We start from the raw sequence: 18,485 nt of genomic DNA, 5'->3' as shown, positions 1-18,485 counted from the left end.
TTACCCCCCTTGCCAGAGACCCTCCACTCTAGCCCCCATAGGCCGAGTTACAATTTGCTTCACAGCTTAGTTTGGCACACCGCCAGTTTTGAAGCCCCCATCCTAGGAATTCTCAGGATGCTTCATTGGCTGGGCGTAGGTCACATGTCCATCTCTAAACCAATGCCTGTGGCTAGAATAATTCGGAGCTCTGATTGGTCAGTTTTAGTCATGTGCTCACCCCAAAGCAAGAAGAGGCAATCAGGCTTTGCTAGAAGACACCTGTGAGCCACCAGGGTCGCTGTTTCCTCTCTTGGGAAGCAAAGGCCAACTTGGACTGCATAGTAGGCAGGCGTGGTGGCATATTCCTTTAACCCCAGCACTTGGGAGGCAGAAGCAGGCAGATCTTTGTGAGTTCCAGACTAGGCTGGTCCACATAGTGAGACCCTGTTAACCCTAGAGAGAGCCCAAGCTCCTCGCCCAAGTCACGGGACACAGCTAGGGTGACAGGGTCACTGGTCATCTGTATCCATTTTTACAGCACAGGCCCTTAGAAGCCAGTTATCTTCTGTCCCATGCTAGTGCTGATGTGATTCTGCGATGACGGCAGTCTCACTGTTCTTTCGACCACAGTCAGGGCGTGGGAGGCATGCAAGGGGCTGCGGGGAGGGGGGGAAGGGGGGAGGGAAGGCGGGGGCGGGGAGAGCGAGGGGCGTGTCTAGCAAGGGAGGCTGGGAGGCACTTGTTGCGTCCCTGTGCACTTGGTGGGGTGGCGCTGTGTGCCCCCCCCTCCTCTGCCCTGTCTGATCTCTGCTGACCCCCCTCCCTCAGTTGCCATCTACCTTGGGATAAAGCGGAAACCGCCCCCCGGCTGCTCCGATTCCCCTGGAGTGTGAAGCTGACCAGCTCGCGTCCTCCGGAGGCCCTGATGGCTGCCCTGCGACAGGCCACGGCGGCAGCCCGCTGCAGGTGCCGCCAGCCGCAGCCGTTCCTGCTGGCCTGCCTGCACGGGGGTGCGGGCGGGCCCGAGCCCCTGTCCCATTTTGAAGTAGAGGTGTGCCAGCTGCCCCGGCCCGGCCTCAGGGGCGTCCTCTTCCGCCGTGTGGCGGGCACCGCCCTGGCCTTCCGCACCCTCGTCACCCGCATCTCCAACGACCTCGAACTCTGAGCCACCGCCACCACCATCACCGCCACCGCAGCCGCCACCACCGTCACCAACACAGCCCGGGTCCCTTCCTCTTTCTCTGATTTCTTTCACTTCCCCAGGAGGGGAAGGGGACAGAGAAGGGGGTGTGTCCCCATGTCGTGGCTTCAGTTTCCCCGGATTAGATTGGTGGACAGAGACAGTGTGGGGTTACAAGACAGGATAAGAGAGCTCATCAGGGGGAGCTGGCACCCTCCTGGGGCTCTGGTGGGACCTGCCCCCACACACAAACGTTGCTCTGCCGCAGGGTGCCTGAGAAGACTTTGGAGTGGAGATGGGAGCGAGAAGGCAAACTGAGGAAATTCTCCCGTTCAGGGAGACCTGCCAGGCATAATGACTGGAGACAGAACTTGGGGGGGGGGGGCGTGTCACAGGCAGAAACCTTTCCCTCCCTCCCCCTTACGCTCAAAACCTCCTTCCTGCCCCAGGCTGGCGCGGGGCACTTTGTACAAATCCTTGTATATACTTCTGTCCCCTCTGCAGAGGTCTCTTGGGGAGCTGCTGCTGTCACTTCCGGTTTTTAAGTTATTGCCCCGCCCCGCCCTTCTGTCAGCTCCTCACCTGCAGCCTGTTACTCAATAAACAGTTAGGAGAGCCCCCTCCAACGCCCCCCACCCCCGAACCCCCGTCCCTGGCCGACCTGGGGTTTTCCTTCCCCGGCCCTTGGGCTGCAAAAGGAGCCAGGGAGCTGGGGACTTGACCCCAATCTGTGGTTCTGCTTGCTGAGCCTCAGTTTATCTCATCTGCAGAATGGGAGCAGGGGGGCGGGGGGGGGCGGCGTCCAGGATGACTAGGGAAGAGGGCACAACAGAGCCCGGCCTCCTCCCTGAGGCTCCGGCCCTCTTAGCCACTCGCTCCCCACGGCCGTACCACACTGGACCCAGAACCTCTTCCTATTCCAGTAATACAGTTACTCAATAAACACCCAACGACTGGTGCCCACTCCACGCGAGGCCCAGTTCTGGACACGAGAGACGTACAGATCCGTCTATGGGATAGATAGGGGCTGGCGGTGACCCGGACGCCGGGGTGGGAGGGAGGGGCGGAGGGGGAGGGTTCAGAGAGACATACCACAGGTTGTGGCTGTGGCAAAGTGGGGACCCAGGATCCGTCCTCCATTCTGCACAGAGTCGCTCCTGTCTCCCGCCTGTAATCCCAGCACACAGGAAGTAGAGGCAGGATCAGGGCCACGCTGGAAAACATTTGAGTTTGAGGCCAGCTTGAGATTCATGGAACAATGCCCCGTCCCCGCCCCCGCCCCCGCCCCCCCCCAAAATTTTTTTTTCTTTCTTTTTGGTTTTTTGTTTTTTTGAGACAGGGTCTCTCTGTGTAGCCTTGGCTGTCCTGGTCCCGATTTATAGGCCATGGTGGCCTCGAACTTACAGCGATCCACCTGCCTCTGCCTCCCGAGTGCTGGGACTAAAGGTGTGCCACTGCGCCCGGCCGTTTTGTTTTTAAAGATGTATTTATTATGTACAGTGTTCTGCCTGCATGTACATCTGCACTCCAGAAGAGGGCATCAGATCTCATTATAGATGGCTGTGAGCCACCAGGTGGTTGCTGGGAATTGAACTCAGGACCTCTGGAGGAGCAGTCAGTGCCCTTAATCTCTGAGCCATCTCTCCAGCCCCTTGCCATCAGTCAATAGATGGCTTTGGGTTTGTCCGGGGGCTCTAAAGCAAGCCCTGTTTATGTGTCCAAATATAGGGCCGAAGCAGTATCTGTTGGCTTTTGAAACTTGAAAGCACCAGGCTCATCTCACTAGGTAGCCCAGGCTGGCCTTGAACTTGCAGACTGGGGACAGCCCCAGCCCTTGCCTTAGTGGAACCTGCATTGCAGCAGAGGGCTGGCTGGGGTGTTTATTCTCTCAAGGGCAGTAGGGAGCCACAGTGACACTGTCAACGGTGTAAGAGTCTGGAAATGGGGTGGTGGAGAAAGGGGTGTCATGGGTCAGCGGGTAGGTGCTGTGGGGCCCGAGAGACAAAGCAGCTGCGTTACCGGCAGAGACTAAATTCTCTGAGACCATCCTCACTAATGGCTGGGAGTGGGGCAGTGACGTCTTCAAACAAGGATGATATTGCCCAGTGTCTGGCAAGCCATCTTTGTCACCTCACCTCTGTCTCAAGCACCCTGTGATCTCTTGGAGACAGCCCTGGACCCAGGTTAAGCTGAAGGCAGGCCATGAACTTATTTATTGTTTGGTTTTTTTTTTTTGAGGCAGGGTTTCTTTGTGTACCCCTGGGCTATCCTGGACTCATTTTGTAGACCAGGCTGGCTTTGAACTCACAGCGATCCACCTGCCTCTGCCTCCCAAGTGCTGGGATTAAAAGGCGTGCGCCACCATGGGAAGTTAGTGCAAGTTTGAGGCCAGCCTGGGGTACACAGAGATAGCCTGGGCTTACCCAGGGCCAAGGAGGTAGCTGAGTGGGTGACAGACCCTGCTGTGCAAGCCAGAGAACCCGAGTTTGGGCCATCAGTATCCAAATAAATGCCAGACACGGCTGAGTGCGCCTGGAACCCCAGCATGTGACCAGGTTGATCCTGAACAGTGAGCATCAGGTTCAGTGAAGGGATCCTGTCTCAAAACAGGTGGATGACAGGTGTGGCTGGTGCACACTTTAGACCTGGCACTCGGTAGGCACAGGCTGGTGGACCTCTGGGAATTCGAGACCAGCCCGGGTCTACTTAGTGAATTCCAGGACAGCCTGGGTTACATAGTGAGACCCTGTTTTAAAAAGAAAAAGAGGCGCACGCCTTTAATCCCAGCACTTGGGAGGCAGAGGCAGGTGGATCTCTGTGCGTTCAAGGTCAGCCTGGTCTACACAGCAAGTTCCAGGACAGCCAGAGCCAAACCACCACCACAACAACAACAAAACCAAATCATAAAAAGAAAAGAAAAAGAAAGAAAGGAAGGAAGAAAAAGAGTTGAGAGCAACAGAGGAACAAATTCCTCCTCTGGCCTGCACAGATTTATGTCCCCAATGTATACCCGTGCATATATGCCTAAAATACACACAGAAGCCAAGCATGGTGGTGAACCGCCTATAATCCCAGAACTGCAAAAGTGAAAGTAAGATGCCAGCCTGGGCTACCTGGGAGACTTTGTCTCAAAACAGCATTAACCAAAACTCGGCATCTAGAATGAGCTGAAAGACAGAAGAGACTGGACGCCAAGTGAGACGCAGAATAGAAGGACGCCTCCCCGCTCCCCGTCGCTCAGTAGCTGTCACACTCAGAGCTAAGGCCACCACGGACTTTTATTTAAAGCTGGGCTGGGGAAGCAGCGGGCGCTCCAGATGCGCTCGGGAGCGCACAGGTGCGGGAGCTCCAGCTGGTGGGCGGGGCTCCCGAGAGGCGGGTTCTCATTGGCCAGAATGGACGTCGCCCATTGATTGGACTTCCGGGGGGCGGGGCTCCAGATGCCCACCGCGGGCTGGCGGGGCCGGATCCCGTTGCCTACTTCTGCGCGGGGATCATGTCGTCGATGGCCTGGCCCTTTTCCAGCTTCTTCTCCATCTCCACCATAAGCTTCACGCCATCCACCACCAGCTGCACCTGTTCAACCTCGGACGAGCCCAGCCGATCGGCGTTGGAGATGTCGAACACGGCGCCCACCGCGGCCGTGTCCACGCCACCTGCGCGGGAGCAGAGGCCACCCCGGAGGCGTGAGCAGAGGAGAGCAGAGGTGCGGGGGTCGGGTGGGGTGGGGTGGGGTGGGGGTTGGGGTCGGGTGGGGTGGGGTGGGGTGGGAATGCGCCCAACTGCGAATGCCTCGGGAGTTCGCTGTTCACAAAGTCACCGGCTCACAGTATTTGCGCACCACATGCCTGGATTTTAGGGTGAGGTTCCCGTCCCCCCCCCCCCCGCCCCGCTCAACCACCCAACATCAAATGGCTGGCCAAATGGCTGAGTGGGTAAATAAATATATTCTTGCTGCCAAACCTGATGACCCAAGTTCAATTCCCAGCACCCACGCGGTGGAAGGAGAGAACTGACTTCTGAGAGTTGTCCTCTGACCTCCACTTAAGTGTCTTGGAATGGGAGTGCCCTCTCTCACACAGATAAATAATTTAATTTAAAATATATATATATGCCGGGCGTGGTGGCGCACGCCTTTAATCCCAGCACTCGGGAGGCAGAGTTGGGCGGATCGCTGTGAGTTCGAGGCCAGCCTGGTCTACAAAGTGAGTCCAGAACAGCCAAGGCTACAAAGAGACCCTGGCTCGAAAAACCAAAAAAAATAAAAAAAAAAAATAAATAAAATATATATATATATATATATATATATATATATATATATATATATATATATATACTCGGGAGGCAGAGGCAGGCGGATCACTGTGACTTCGAGGCCAGCCTGGCCCGGATAGCGAGTTCTGGGACACCCAAGACTACATAGAGTAACCCTATCCCAAAAATAAATTATATTTATGTGTGTGTGTGTGTGTGTGTGTGTGTGTGTGTGTGTATGAGAGGGGGTATGAATATGCTGGTTAAGAGTGGCACACACACACACACACACACACACACACACAAAGAGTGGCTGTCACATTCCATTTACAGACAGAGAGCCTGAGGCTCCAGTGGAGGATCAGAGATGTATGTAGCAAAATGCACGTCAGGTAGTCTTGACCCCAGAATTTGCCGGGATGCCCCCCCCCTCAGTAAAGAGCCCTCCCCAGACACCGCGGGGCAGGGTGAGGTGGGGGGGGGGGCGCACCTGTGCCGCGCTTCTGCAGACGAAGACGGGTGAGAATCTCCTCGAACTTGGGGTGCTTGCTCAGGTTTGCCAGCTTCACGTGCACACCTCCGCGCAGCCCGGTGCCCAGGTTGGAGGGGCAGGTGAGCACGTAGCCCAGGTGCTCGTTCCACATGAAGGGGTGACCAGCCTTCTTGAAGATCTCCTCAATCTGCGACGGGGCGTGCGGGGTGGGGGGGGGGGGAGAGGAGGGCATCAGGGATGGGGTGTAAATGCAGCCTGCCAGGTGGGTTCTGAGGGTCTAGGTGTAAGGACATAGGTTGCGGTGGGGGTTTCCCAGGGGTGGGAGCAGAGAACCAAGCAGGAGGAATTCCGCCCAGAGATGGGGGCGGGCTTCAGACCCTGGGGTGGGGGATGAGCTTAGGTCGAATGCAGGCTGCGGGGGGTGGGGGGGTGGGCTCGCGGGGGGGGGGCGCAGCAGGAGGCTTGGGAAATGATCGAGGTGGGGTTCCGAAAAGGTGGGACTTAGGCTAGCTAGGGCTGGGACCGGAAAGTGAGGCGTCTGAGCGTGGGGAACGGTTGGGACGTCCTTGGGGAGTGGGAAGGGTGGAATTAGAAAGGGGCGAGCTTGCTGTGTGTGCATGCATGTGTCTGGGCATATGTATGCAGGCATATGGTGTATGAGTGTGCATGTGTGTGTGTGTGTGTGTGTGTGTGTGTGTCTGTGTCTGTGTCTAAGAGACAGAGATTGGAAAGTAGGTGGGGGGAAAATCAGTGAGGGTTTGGTAAATGTAGTAAATGTTGAAGGGGAGAAGCCGGGCGTGGTGGCGCACGCCTGTAATCCCAGCACTCGGGAGGCAGAGACAGGCGGACCCTTGTGAGTTCGAGGCCAGCCTGGTCTACAAAGCGAGTCCAGGACAGCCAGGACTACACAGAGAAACCCTGTCTCAAAAAACCACACACACACACACACACACAAAGGCGGGGGAGGAGTCTTGGGAACTGGGCATAGCGGGTTTGGAAGGGCGGGGCTGGGTGTGGGAGGGGCGGGGCTTACACTGTGGGCGTTGCCGTCAGGACCCAGTCACAGGTCAGCCATGAGTCGCAGACACCCACCTTCTGCAGGCCCACGCAGAAGCGGCGGAAAACCTCCTTCATGTTGCCCCCCTTCTCCATGGAGATCACACGGAGGTGGTCCTCCTCGTTCACCCACACCAGGAAGCTTTTGTTATCATTGTGCCTAAGAAAGGGCAGTGAAAGGCCTAGAAGTCAGCAGGAGCCCCCCGTGGCCCCCGACTTTGTCCAGAGACAGTTCCTCCCTTTGGGCACTGGGAGCACAGGCACGCAGGCACGCAGGCACGCAGGCACGCAGGCACGCAGGCACGCAGGCACGCAGGCACGCAGTCACAAGTCTGCAAAACTTCAGATCCGAGGAGGAGGACTCTCAGGCGTCCAGGTCCCTGAAAACCTTCCTTCTTAGCTTGACTCCTCCCCTTCCGGGCATCAGCCTGTAAACTCAGCACCCAGAAAACTAAGGCAGGAAGATCCTGAGTTCGAGGCCAACCTGAGGCAGAGTGCACTGCACCTCCTGCGACCACAGATCACCCCAACCGTGTTGATCCATTCTGATTACAAGCTTTGCATCCCAACATTCTGAGATTTCAAGCCGTCATCAGTTTTTTTGAAATTACCCTTGGGGTGGGGGCGGGGGGGCCTGGAGAGATGGCTCAGTGGTTAAGAGCACTGGCTGCTCTTCCGGACGACCTGGGTTCAATTCCCAGCACCTATATGGCAGCTCACAACTGTCTGTGACTGCTGTCCCAGGGAGGCAACACTCTCACAGAGACATGCACGTGGCCAAACACCAACGTACATAAAACAGATATAAGCAACTTTGAAATTATCCTTAACGTAACAATTTTATTTACGATTATTTTTTATTCACAAAAGGGAGTCCTGGGATGTAGCCCAGGCCGTCCTTGGAACTGGTAATCCTGCTTGCGCCTGCGCAGTGCGACCGTTTCAGGCACGCGCCACCAAGCCTGGCTTTGTTATTCTTGTTATTGTTGTCGTCGCTTTTATATTTTCATATTTGTATTTTGCTGTACAGCGGGGTTTTTAAAGATAGTCTTTGTCGAACAGCATAGTTTTTGCCATCAAGTGATCCCACTGCCCTCAGGCCTCCGGAGTGGCTGCTACTTACAGAGGTGTGTGTGGTCCTATACCTCGGGCCAGCTGGGATTTGAATCCAGGGAGTATAAATGTTTTTGTTAAAAAATAAATAAATAGGAGGCTGGAGAGATGACTCAGAGGTTAAGAGCACTGGCTGTTCTTCCAAAGTTCCTGAGTTCAAATCCCAGCAACCACATGGTGGCTCACGACCATCTATAATGAGATCTGGTGCCCTCTTCTGGCCTGCAGGTGTACATGCAGACAAAACACTGTATATATAATAAATAAATAAATCTTTAAAAAATAAATAAATAAATAAATAAATAAATAAAATGTTTTTGTTTTGTTTTTTTCTTTTCTTTGCCATACTAGGGATTAAACCCAGGTCGTATGCATGCCAGCCAGGTGCTTTACCACTGAGCCACACACCACTCCAGCTCTCTTTTTCAGTTTTTATTTTGAGGTCAGGCTGGCCTCAAACGCACCTTAGTCCAACTGGCCCTGCGCTTGGAGCCTCCTGCTCGGCCTATGCCGCTAGGCCTGGCTAACGTGGATTCGCTACACTTCCTTGGTCCAAGTTTTCTAAACTGTGACAGAGTGGCCAGAGAGAAGCCAGAGGAGCCAGGAGAGAGACAGACAGACAGACAGACAGACAGAGAGACTTACCAGATGCCGCGGGCGTCGGGCCAGTCCCGGGCCATGCCGGAGGCCAGCAGGAGAGGAGACACGGGCTTGTCAAACAGGAAGTGGTCGTCAATGAGCTGCTGCTGTTCTTGCTCCGTCATGCTCTTCAGAGGGTAGTATTTGCCCTTGAACTCGCCTGTCAGGCTGTTGAGAGCTGAGGGGCCAAGGGAGAGCGGTCAGCAGCCTGTCTCGCTTTAGCTGGGGTGCGGAGGCGGAAGGACCCCAATTTGCCGCCCCTGGGCCTGGATATCAAAAAGGTCTGAGGTTTTGAATTTGATTGTTACTTATTTTGCTCCCCAAGTTTTGGTTTGGGATGCATACCATCTCATGTACACCTGCCCTTGTAGTGTAAACCTTGCTCTACCTAATGTAATGTTGACTGGTTAATTTAAAAAAAAAAAAAGTTAGGCCGGGCGGTGATGGCGCACGCCTTTAATTCCAGCACTCGGGAGGCAGAGGCAGGTGGATCGCTGTGAGTTCGAGGCCAGCCTGGTCTACAAAGTGAGTCCAGGACAGCCAAAGCTGCACAGAGAGACTTTGTCTCCCAAAACAAAAGATTCACTATAGGGCTTAGAGGCAGATGGATCTCTTTTTTTTTTTTTTCCAAGTTTTTTTTTTTTGTTTTTGTTTTAAGATTTATTTATTTATTATGTATACAGTGTTCTGCCTGCATGTACACCTGCACACCAGAAGAGGGCACCAGATCTCATTATAGGTGGTTGTGAGCCACCATGTGGTTGCTGGGAATTGAACTCAGGACCTCTGGAGGAGCAGTCAGTGCCCTTAACCTCTGAGCCACCTCTCCAGCCCGCAGATGGATTTCTTTAATTTTTTAAAAATATATTTATTTATTTATTTATTATGTATACAGTGCTCTGCCTGCATGCACATCGCAGGCAGAGGGGGACATCTGATCACATTATAGATGGTTGTGAGCCACCATGTGGTTGCTGGGAATTGAACTCCAGGACCTCTGGAAAAGCAGACAGTGCTCTTAACCTCTGAGCCATCTCTCCAGCCCCGGATCTCTTTAATTTTGAGACCAGCACATGAGCTACATAATGATTTCTAGAACAGCCAGGGCACTGTAGAAAGATGCAAACAAAACAAACAACAACAACAACAACAAACCCCAATCCCCTGCCAATAAAAGAGTAACCACTGTTCACTATAAAATTTACACCTTGTGCCAGCCCAGCATTTGGGAGGCTGAGGCAGAAGGCCAGCCAGGGCTATACAGAGATTCTCTGTCTCAACGAAACCGAAGAAAGAGAAACTTGCCCTTACGACGAACATTCGTTATTGTCTGTTTTCATTTCCCGTTTTTGGAGAAAGAGTCTCACTATGAATAAAAGGCTGGCCCTTCAAAGTGGCGGTGATCTTCCTCCTCTGCCTTCTAAATACTGGGATTACAAGTGGAGGATGCCAGGCCCAGCCCAACTGACAGGAACAACCCTCTGTCAGTTCTCTCCCGTGTCGCCTCGCCCATCCTGAGAAATCTCAGCTCCTCCCTCAGCCAGAGCAATGTTTGCTAATTTCATGAGCCAATGAGTTAATGAGTGAGCACTGAGCGTGAAGACCCCGGGTTAGCTGAGTGCAGGACTTCCCAGGTTCCCTCAGTGTGCGAGACGCGCCCCCCCCCCCATACGTCCGGCTCAGGTAATGCAGCCATCCTTCTCCTGGCTCCAATGACGTCGGAACCAGAACCAGAACCGGGTGCAGCGGTTGCGAAACTCACCCTCCACGGACAGCTTCTCCACGGCGCGGCGCTCTCCGCGGGAGCAGTGAGGGGGCAACGTGTAGCCCTTGATGCTGCGGCCGGTGCGCACGCGGCTGCTCAGCACGTAGTTGGGGTCCAGGTCGTCTCCACCCTTGGGGGGCACTGGGGTGTCAGGGAAGGCCGGCCTGGCCGTCCCCAGTCTCACTCCAGATCGTCCGTAAGTCTCCACGGCAGGTCTCCGGGGTCTCCCCACTTCCTCCTGGGTCCTGCCTCAGACCCTCCAGGGTCTCCCCCAAGCTTCCTGGGTGTCACGCCCCGCCCTCCGCCCCATGTACCCGGGTCTCCACTCTCCTGGAGTTTGCCCTAGATCGGCTAGAGTCTCTGTAGAGCCCCTCACGTCTCCCCCAGATCCTTCCAGGTCCCCCCTATGTTAGCGCTGAGCTCCTTCCTGCGCCGCACCCTACCTCACTGGCCACCACCTGCCCTAGGGATCTTCAGGTCCCATCCTCTCTCTCTGTCTCTCCCCCTCTCTCTCCCCCTAGCCCGCTTCTCTGCCCTCTCTCCTCCCTGCCACGTGCCCTGGGGCCACTGACCTTCAGGTTTTCGTGGTTGAGATCAGTCTTGTGCTTGTCTGTGGGTTTGTAGCCACCGTGGCGGTCCTGGATGATGGGGTCAAATAGGTCCTTGAAGACAACGTAGGACTCCTCGTCACCGGCCACACAGCCCACCGTCATGATAAAGGGGTGACCTGAGGGATAGGGCGGAGGTCAGCACCTGAAGCTTGGGTCTGTGATGAATGTAGGTGTCCAATTTGGTTTAAAAAAAAAAAAAAAAAAAGAGCTGTGCCAGGAACCAGGTAAATGAGTCCAAAGATGTTAGGGTTTCTTGGAGTCCCCAAATTGTAGCATGTTAGCCTAAAATGTTAGGTAGCACACAGAGGATCCAGGCAAGAGGCTTGAAGGACCCACTTATGGGCAAGGAGTGTGGCTCAGTGGTAGAGCCCCTGCCTAGAATCCCCCAGTGAGGGGCTGGGGGCGTGGCTCAGTGATAAGAGCCCCTGCCTAGAATCCCCCAGTGAGGGGCTGGGGGCGTGGCTCAGTGGTAGAGCCCCTGCCTAGAATCCCCCAGTGAGGGGCTGGGGTGTGGCTCAGTGGTAGAGCCCCTGCCTAGAATCCCCCAGTGAGGGGCTGGGGGCGTGGCTCAGTGATAAGAGCCCCTTGCCTAGAATCCCCCAGTGAGGGGCTGGGGGCGTGGCTCAGTGGTAGAGCCCCTGCCTAGAATCCCCCAGTGAGGGGCTGTGGGCATGGCTCAGTGGTAGAGCCCCTGCCTAGAATCCCCCAGTGAGGGGCTGGGGGTGTGGCTCAGTGGTAGAGCCCCTGCCTAGAATCCCCCAGTGAGGGGCTGGGGTGTGGCTCAGTGGTAGAGCCCCTGCCTAGAATCCTCCAGTGAGGGGCTGGGGGCGTGGCTCAGTGGTAGAGCCCCTGCCTTCCATTCAGGGAAGAGGTCCTAGATATCATTCTAGAGATGAGAGAGAGGGAGGGGAAAGGAAAAAAGGGAAGAGGAGAAGGGAGGGGGAGGCAGTGGGGAGGGAGCTAAGGCTTCCTGCGATTGGCAGGGCTGGGACAGTCTGTCCAGGGGCCTTTAGCCCTCTGGTATGTCTGTCCCGCTGCGGGCTCACCTGGGTTGTCCACTCCAGTCTGGATGACATCATCCAGAGTGAAGCCGGAGGGCGTCTCCTTATCCCGAAGCTTATTGTAGAGGTCAGGGGTCAGCACCTTGGCCATGTGGTTGTTGTGCTTGCTGAGGTCGGGGTACTCCTCCTCCGGCTTGTAGTTCAGCTTGAACTTGTTGTGGGTGTTGCCGAACGGCATGGTGGCGGCCTGTGGGACGCTGGGACCAAGGGAATGCAAAGTCTCACACTCAAGAGCCCAGCTGCCGGAGGCTTCCGGTCAGTCGGATTTTGGGGCTTGAAGCAAGGGAGTTCCCCCTCTCTGTGAGCCCCCCCACCTTGCAAGGAAACATCAGGAGCCCAAGTTGCCTGGCGTGGCACATCCTGGCTGTGTGACCTGGCTGGGGACCCAGTCTCTGTGCCTGGGAAATGAGGGCAGGCGAAACTGTTTGATTAAATGGGCAGTGACATAAAAAAAAAATGACAGGAGCAGCCAGGTGGTGGTGGCGCACACCTTTAATCCCAGCACTCGGGAGGCAGAGGCAGGTGGATCTCTGTGAGTTCGAGGCCAGCCTGGTCTACAAGGAGAGTTCCAGGACAGCCAGAGCTATTACACAGAGAAACCCTGTTTCAAAAACAAAACGAAACAAACAAACAAACAAACAAAAAACAAGAAACCACAGGATCAGGGGGTTCTGGGAGTCTTTTGACAGAGGACTTGCCCAGCATGCACCTTGGATTTGGCACCCAGCAGAACCGGCTCATGTGACAGCTCATGCCTGTAATCTCAGAGGGTCAGGAGTTCAAGGTCATCCCCGGCTACCAGAGAGCTGAAGGTCAATCCGAGCCACGTGAGATCCTTCCTCATCTCAGAGAGGCTGAATATATAGGCCTTGGCTGGGTACGCTGGCCCATGCCTGTAATTCCAGCTCACTTAAACAGAGGCAGGAGGATTGCAGTGGCTTCAAGGCTAGCCTGGGCTACAGAGTAAGGCCCTGCCTCCAAAAATAAAATATAATAATAATAATAATAATAATAATAATAATAATAATAATAGAGCAAAAGGTCTGGAATTGGATGGTCTGGGTTTGAATCTCACCTCTGCGACTTACACTAAAGCCATGTGGCTTTGAGCGATTCGCCTGACTTCTCTTTTTACTCATCTGTAAAGTGAAGACAATGGCCGTGCTTACCTCTTTCAAGGGACTTAAGGACAGGTAAGGCACGTGGGCCAGTTCCTAGCATGTAGCACGTATATATTTTATTCAGTTACTGTTCTCAGGTCTGTGGTGGTTTGAGGGAGAAAGTAGCCATAGGCTCCCCCGTTTGAATGTTTGGTATCCATCCGGTTGGTGGAACATTTTGGGAAGGATCGGGGGCGTGGCCTTGTCGGAGAAGCTGCGTCACTGGGCTTTGAGGTGTCAAAAATCCACCCTGGTCCCGCACCCTGGGTCCGGATAAAGATGTGAGCTCTCGGCTGCTGCTCCAGCATCCTGCCTGCCGGACGCACTACGCCCCTCCCCCCCGAGGCCATGATGTTCATGGACCCTAACCCTTTGGAACCATGAGCCCCAAATTAATGCTTTCTTTTCTTTTTTCTTTCTTTTTTTTTTTTTTTTAAGTTGCCTCGGTCAGTGGCCTTTTGGCACGGACATTGAAAATGAACTCCGACAACCTCGGTGTGAGGACCCAGGCGAAGATTGTATGTACACACCTAAAGGAAACGATAAAGGAGGGCTTCCTACCTAAATTTCTCCAGGTTAGGGTGTAGGAATAGATCTGGGAATACAGGTGGATCTGGGATACAGCTCCCCCTCTCCCAGCCCCTTTTCCTTGTACTGTCTTCAGGGTTCACTTCAAAACCCACACCCCTAAGTCGCTGCTGTGTGGCCCCAGGCTAGCGACTAGACCTCTCTGATATCTGTCTCCTTGGGACCGAGGATGCTAAACACGGCTCTGGCCTCAGGCTCCAGCCAGGATTCTAACAGTCACTGTCATGGTTTTATTTGTATGTGTGGGTCTGCGTGAGTGTGTGTGTGTGTGTGTGTGTGTGTGTGTGTGTGTGTACACACACGTGCAAGCATCTGAGTGGTGGGCACAGAGTGACCTCAGGTCCAATCAATGTTGGGTTTTGGGGGTGGGGGTGGGGGCAGCTGTTTGTGTGTTTGTGTTTGAGGCAGGGTTTCTCACAGCCCTGGAGTTAGGCTGGCTGGCCATCCAGCCCCGGGGGGACACCCATCTGTCCCCACCTCGCCAGCAGTGGCATTACAGGTGGTTTTTTTTTCTTTTCTTTTCTTTCTTTCTTTCTTTCTTTTTTTTCTTTTTAAGGTGTGGATTCTGGGATTTGATCTAAGCCCGATGGATGCTGACTGAGCCAGTTCCCGAGTCCTGTTGCACGTATTTTATTACTATGACTTTACTTTATTGCTTTTTATCCATTAGAGCACTGCGGTGGGGGGCAGGGGGGCAGGGCTGGAAATGGGGTGGGGTGGGAGGGAACGGGTGGGGTGGACCAAGCTGAGAGAAGAGGGTGGGGTAGGGACAGAGCCCCAAAGCCCTTGAAGCTGCTGCTTTGTGGCTATTTTTAGATGTCCCCCCCACCCCCACCCCACCCCCACTACCACCTGCCCCTCCCTTTCTGTCGGCTCGGCTTGCACTAAGTCAGCACAGGGACAGGTGGGCTGGGGTGGTCAGGAGGACACACAGCCAGGCCCGGGGGCTCAAGGACACCCTGGGCTTCTAGCCCAGATCTCTGCCTTCAGAAGGTGTTCTTCCCCCCACTCCACCCCCCCCCAGCCCTGTCAGGGACACCCTAGGAGACAGGACACTGAGGCAGAAAAGAAGCAAAAAAGCCCTGAGTCCCAAAACCCATCACAGAGACCCTGAGATCTCAAGGTAAACTGAGTCAGGCAGTCCCACCTTCAAGATCTCAGACAGACAGACAGACAGACAGACAGAGGGACTGAAAGCCAGACAGGAGCAGGCAAGACAGCTCATGAGGTAAAGGCGGGGAGCCTCCAAGTCTCTTGATCCCCAGACACACACAGGCAGAAGGAGAGACCCAAGTCCCCAAAGTTATGCATTGTGACCCTGTCTGTCCCCCAATCTCAACTGCTCGCTCGCCCTCCCCGCCCCCTCTCTTGAGACAGGGTTGGTTTTTTTGTTTTTTTTTTGTTTTTTGTTTTTGTTTTTTTGAGACAGGGTTTCTCTGTGTAGCCTTGGCTGTCCTGGACTCGCTCTGTAGACCAGGCTGGCCTCGAACTCACAGCAATTCACCTGCCTCTGGCTCCCTGAGTGCTGGGATTACAGGCATGCGCCACCACTGCCTGGGTCCCCCAATCATTCTTAAAACTTGACAACCACAGAGAAAGCCGGGGACAAGGAGACACAAGGTCACAGGGACGCAACACAGACCCACAGGGTGCCTCAGTGTGAGCAGGCGGTTGACGCTGCTAAATGCAGTCCCGGACTGCCCTGCCTTGCATGCGGGGACGCTCGGGCAGCTGTTGAGCCCTGGGTAAAGCCTGGACGTTTGCCCCCCACAACTTGCTCTTCATAATCTACAAGAATAACACTACGGGGTGGGGGCAGGTGAGGAGACCCTTGGACTCCCATGCCCCAAAACTCCCCGCAGGCCCTACCTGGCTGGGCTGACTCCTGAGAGGCTGTCTGCGCTGTGGAGTTGATGCTGACCCGAGGGCAACCCCTACAGCCCCTGGGTTATATAGGAAAGCCTGAAAAGTGTGATTGGCCAGGAAGAGGCTGTCCCCAGGGAGGGGCCCCTGAGGGCAGCTGAGCTCTCAGCTCATTGCCCGGGCACCGTGCCCACCCCGAACCCAGGCGTGCCTCTCGCCCAGCCCCATGGCCTTGTATGGGCTGCCCCTCGGGTTGACCTGCTCACTGCCTCCCAGACCAAGTGCTGAGTCCGAGCTGGCGGAGGACAGCTGGCCCCCCGCCGGGAACACGGAATAGTAATACTGTGGGTGTCCCAAGCACGTAGAAGCTCTGGCCCCCAAACCTGTTGCCGCCTGCCTCAGGCCCCCCGCAGCCTTGACCATGGCCAGCACCCTCCCTTAGGCTCACCGTCTGCTGAGCGTCAGCGGCTGGGAGAACCATTTCGGTTTTTGTTTGTGTTTTTGAAATGGGGTCTTTCTCTGTAGCCAAGGCTATCCGGGAACCCGCTATATATATATATATATATATATAGTCCAGGCTGGCCTCCTGAGTAACAAGAGTGCATGCCTGACTTCATTTTGTTGTTTGTTTGTTTGTTTGTTTTTCGAGACCAGGTTTCTCTGTGTAGCCTTGGCTGTCCTAGACTCTCTCTGTAGACCAGGCTGGCCTCGAACTCACAGCGATCCACCTGCCTCTGCCTCCCGAGTGCTGGGATTAAAGGTGTGCGCCACCACTGCCCTGCTATCATTTTTGGCTTTTTGAGACAGGGTCTCACTATGTGGCCCAGTCTGGCTTTGAACTCATAGCAATCCCTCTGCCTCAGCCTCCCAAGTGCTGGGATAGCTGTGTCTTTTTTTTTTTTTTTTTACAGTTATAGGTTCAGAACCATTCGTGCCAGGCAAGTGCTGGTCCTTGGAGTCACATCTCTAGCCTACAGTACCTGGGGGAGTCAAGGGCCCCCTGAGGAGTGGGGAGGCCCCAGCACTGGCTGCTCCCGCCATGGTGGAACTGACAGGGAAAGTACCAGAAGCTTAAAACCCACTGGCAAAAGCAAACAGGGCTGGGGGTGCGGTGGGGAGAGATAGCCACCCTCAGCCTGCTCCTCGCCCTGGATCCACCGAGAACGGGGCTATTTTTAGAGCAAGCTTCTCCCTCATGTCTACAGAGCCCAAGACCCGGGTGCTGGGATTGGGGGGGGGGAGGCTCGGGCAGCAGGTGTGGGGGGGGGGGCGACCACGTGTCTGGGTTAATTATAACCAGGCATCTCGGGTGTCCCCAGGCCTTGCCTCCTTACATGGGCAACCTAGACCCCTGGTGGCTGCTCCCATCCCCAGGGAGAGGTGGGCTGGGTGGCCCCCATGCTGTGGAAGGCAGACTGGAGCGGCTCATGCTGTGACCAAGGACCTCGGTGCCCCTGGAGGAGGGGACTCATGGGAATGCGGAGCCCCTGCACCAAGGAGGCTTCCTCCTCCGCCCGGAAGGCGCCGGGATTGTGGGGACACGACAGACTTCTCCAGGATTGCTCCAGGCTCCATCTCGTCTCCTTCCTTCTGGGGTGGCCAGCTTGGCTTCACTCCTTTCTCCCCCATTTCTGCCATGGCTGGTGGTGAGGGGGGCCCTGCTGTAGGAGGCAGAGAAAGGAAGAGGTGCTTTAAAAAGTCCTTGGAGCTCAGCCTCTGGTCCCATGTTCTTTGCCAGCAGGGACATATGAGCGAAGACCTAGGAGGTGATGCCTAAAGAACTAAAAAGATCGGGGTTCCAAGAGTTTGAGGCCAGCCGGGCACAGTGGCGCACACCGATAGTGCCTCCCAGCTCTCTCGGAGGCAGAGGCAGGTGGAGCTCTGTGAGTTCGAGGCCAGCCTGATCTACAGAGTGAGTTCCGGGACAGCCAGGGCTACACAGAGAAACCTTGTCTTGAAAAACAAAAACAAACAAAGCAATAATACGTCACAGCACTGTAAATCAAGGCAAGCCTCTGTGTGTGGGGGGTGGTGACCTCTGAAGTGGAGAGGACCAGATGTCTAGGGAGGGAGCCGAGCGAAGAGCAGGTGTCAAGGTCCTGAGCTAGGAGCTTTGAGGGTAGGCAGAACCAGACATGGCCGAGGAGGGCGAGAAGAAGACACTGTTGGACAAGCGACAGGAGCCACTAGGACCCAGAGGGGGGCATTCGACTGCTTTTTTGGTTTGGTTGGTTTGGTTTTGGTTTTTCGAGACAGGGTTTCTCTGTGTAGCCTTGGCTGCCCTGGACTCACTTTGTAGACCAGGCTGGCCTCGAACTCACAGCGATCCGCCTGCCTCTGCCTCCCGAGTGCTGGGATTAAAGGCGTGCGCCACCACTGTGCCTGTTCCTGACCTTGCTTTGCTGATTAAAAAGATTACATTTATGTAGGCACCCTTCCGGGGGTGCGGCTGGGACCCTGAGGAGGTCAGAGGGCAAATTCGAAGACATCACTTCTCTCCCTCCACTCTGTGGGTCCCGGGGATCGAACTCAGGTTGTCAGACTTGGCTGCAAATGCCTTTACCCACCAAGCCTGTCTTGAAACTCTGTGGTTCCAAATCAATTGTCTTTTGGTGACGCCGAACTTGCAGGAACTCAGCTTCCCAGAACGCTTTGCAGTGATTGGCGAATCATGTGATCCGGGACGAGCCAGTCAGAGGCAGGCTCTGCCTGCGGGGGTG

General features: G+C 55.1%; 2 protein-coding genes and 2 long non-coding RNA genes across 6 annotated transcripts in view; 3 read left to right on the top strand and 1 right to left on the bottom strand.

Moving 5' to 3' along the window:
- Positions 1-2,149, top strand: part of MARK4 (microtubule affinity regulating kinase 4) — a 32,009-nt gene extending 29,860 nt beyond the window's left edge. For 2 of the 3 annotated variants that reach the window (XM_084771362.1, XM_084771361.1), the window contains exon 17: positions 811-2,149. In XM_084771362.1, the coding sequence (XP_084627488.1) occupies positions 811-1,147 (337 nt within the window). In that variant the 3' untranslated portion in view covers positions 1,148-2,149. The remainder of the gene's footprint in view (positions 1-810) is intronic. The other variant, XM_084771363.1, reaches the window with a different exon arrangement.
- The window catches only part of LOC311591623, a 112,286-nt gene that overhangs the window by 60,702 nt on the left and 33,099 nt on the right, over positions 1-18,485 (top strand). The gene's annotated exons all lie outside the window — the stretch shown is intronic.
- CKM (creatine kinase, M-type) lies at positions 4,423-15,929 on the bottom strand. The gene is made up of 8 exons (XM_084771527.1): positions 15,772-15,929; positions 12,140-12,351; positions 11,055-11,209; positions 10,480-10,612; positions 8,724-8,895; positions 7,002-7,125; positions 5,907-6,096; positions 4,423-4,818 (listed from the first exon to the last, which is right to left on the bottom strand). The coding sequence occupies exons 2-8, from the start codon at positions 12,330-12,332 to the stop codon at positions 4,640-4,642; spliced, it is 1,146 nt and encodes a 381-aa protein (XP_084627653.1). The 5' UTR covers positions 12,333-12,351; positions 15,772-15,929; the 3' UTR covers positions 4,423-4,639.
- Positions 4,791-14,408, top strand: LOC311591664. Its single transcript, XR_014777158.1, has 3 exons — positions 4,791-4,868; positions 13,302-13,347; positions 13,753-14,408. It is a non-coding gene; the product is annotated as an uncharacterized lncRNA (long non-coding RNA).

The sequence above is a fragment of the Acomys minous genome, assembly GCF_964271855.1.
Source record: "Acomys minous genome assembly, chromosome: 20".
NCBI lineage: Eukaryota > Metazoa > Chordata > Mammalia > Rodentia > Muridae > Acomys > Acomys minous.
The sequence above is the reverse complement of the archived record's forward strand: the minus strand, read 5'-3'. Positions and strand labels throughout refer to the sequence as shown.

Excerpts from the sequence above, each read along its gene's own strand:
- CKM (XM_084771527.1), bottom strand. The coding sequence starts at position 12,332 with ATGCCGTTCGGCAACACCCACAACAAGTTCAAGCTGAACTACAAGCCG. Across the intron at positions 10,613-11,054 it reads TCAACCACGAAAACCTGAAG|GGTGGAGACGACCTGGACCC; the intron begins GTCAGTGGCCCC and ends GTGCCCCCCAAG. Across the intron at positions 7,126-8,723 it reads CCCGACGCCCGCGGCATCTG|GCACAATGATAACAAAAGCT; the intron begins GTAAGTCTCTCT and ends GCCCTTTCTTAG.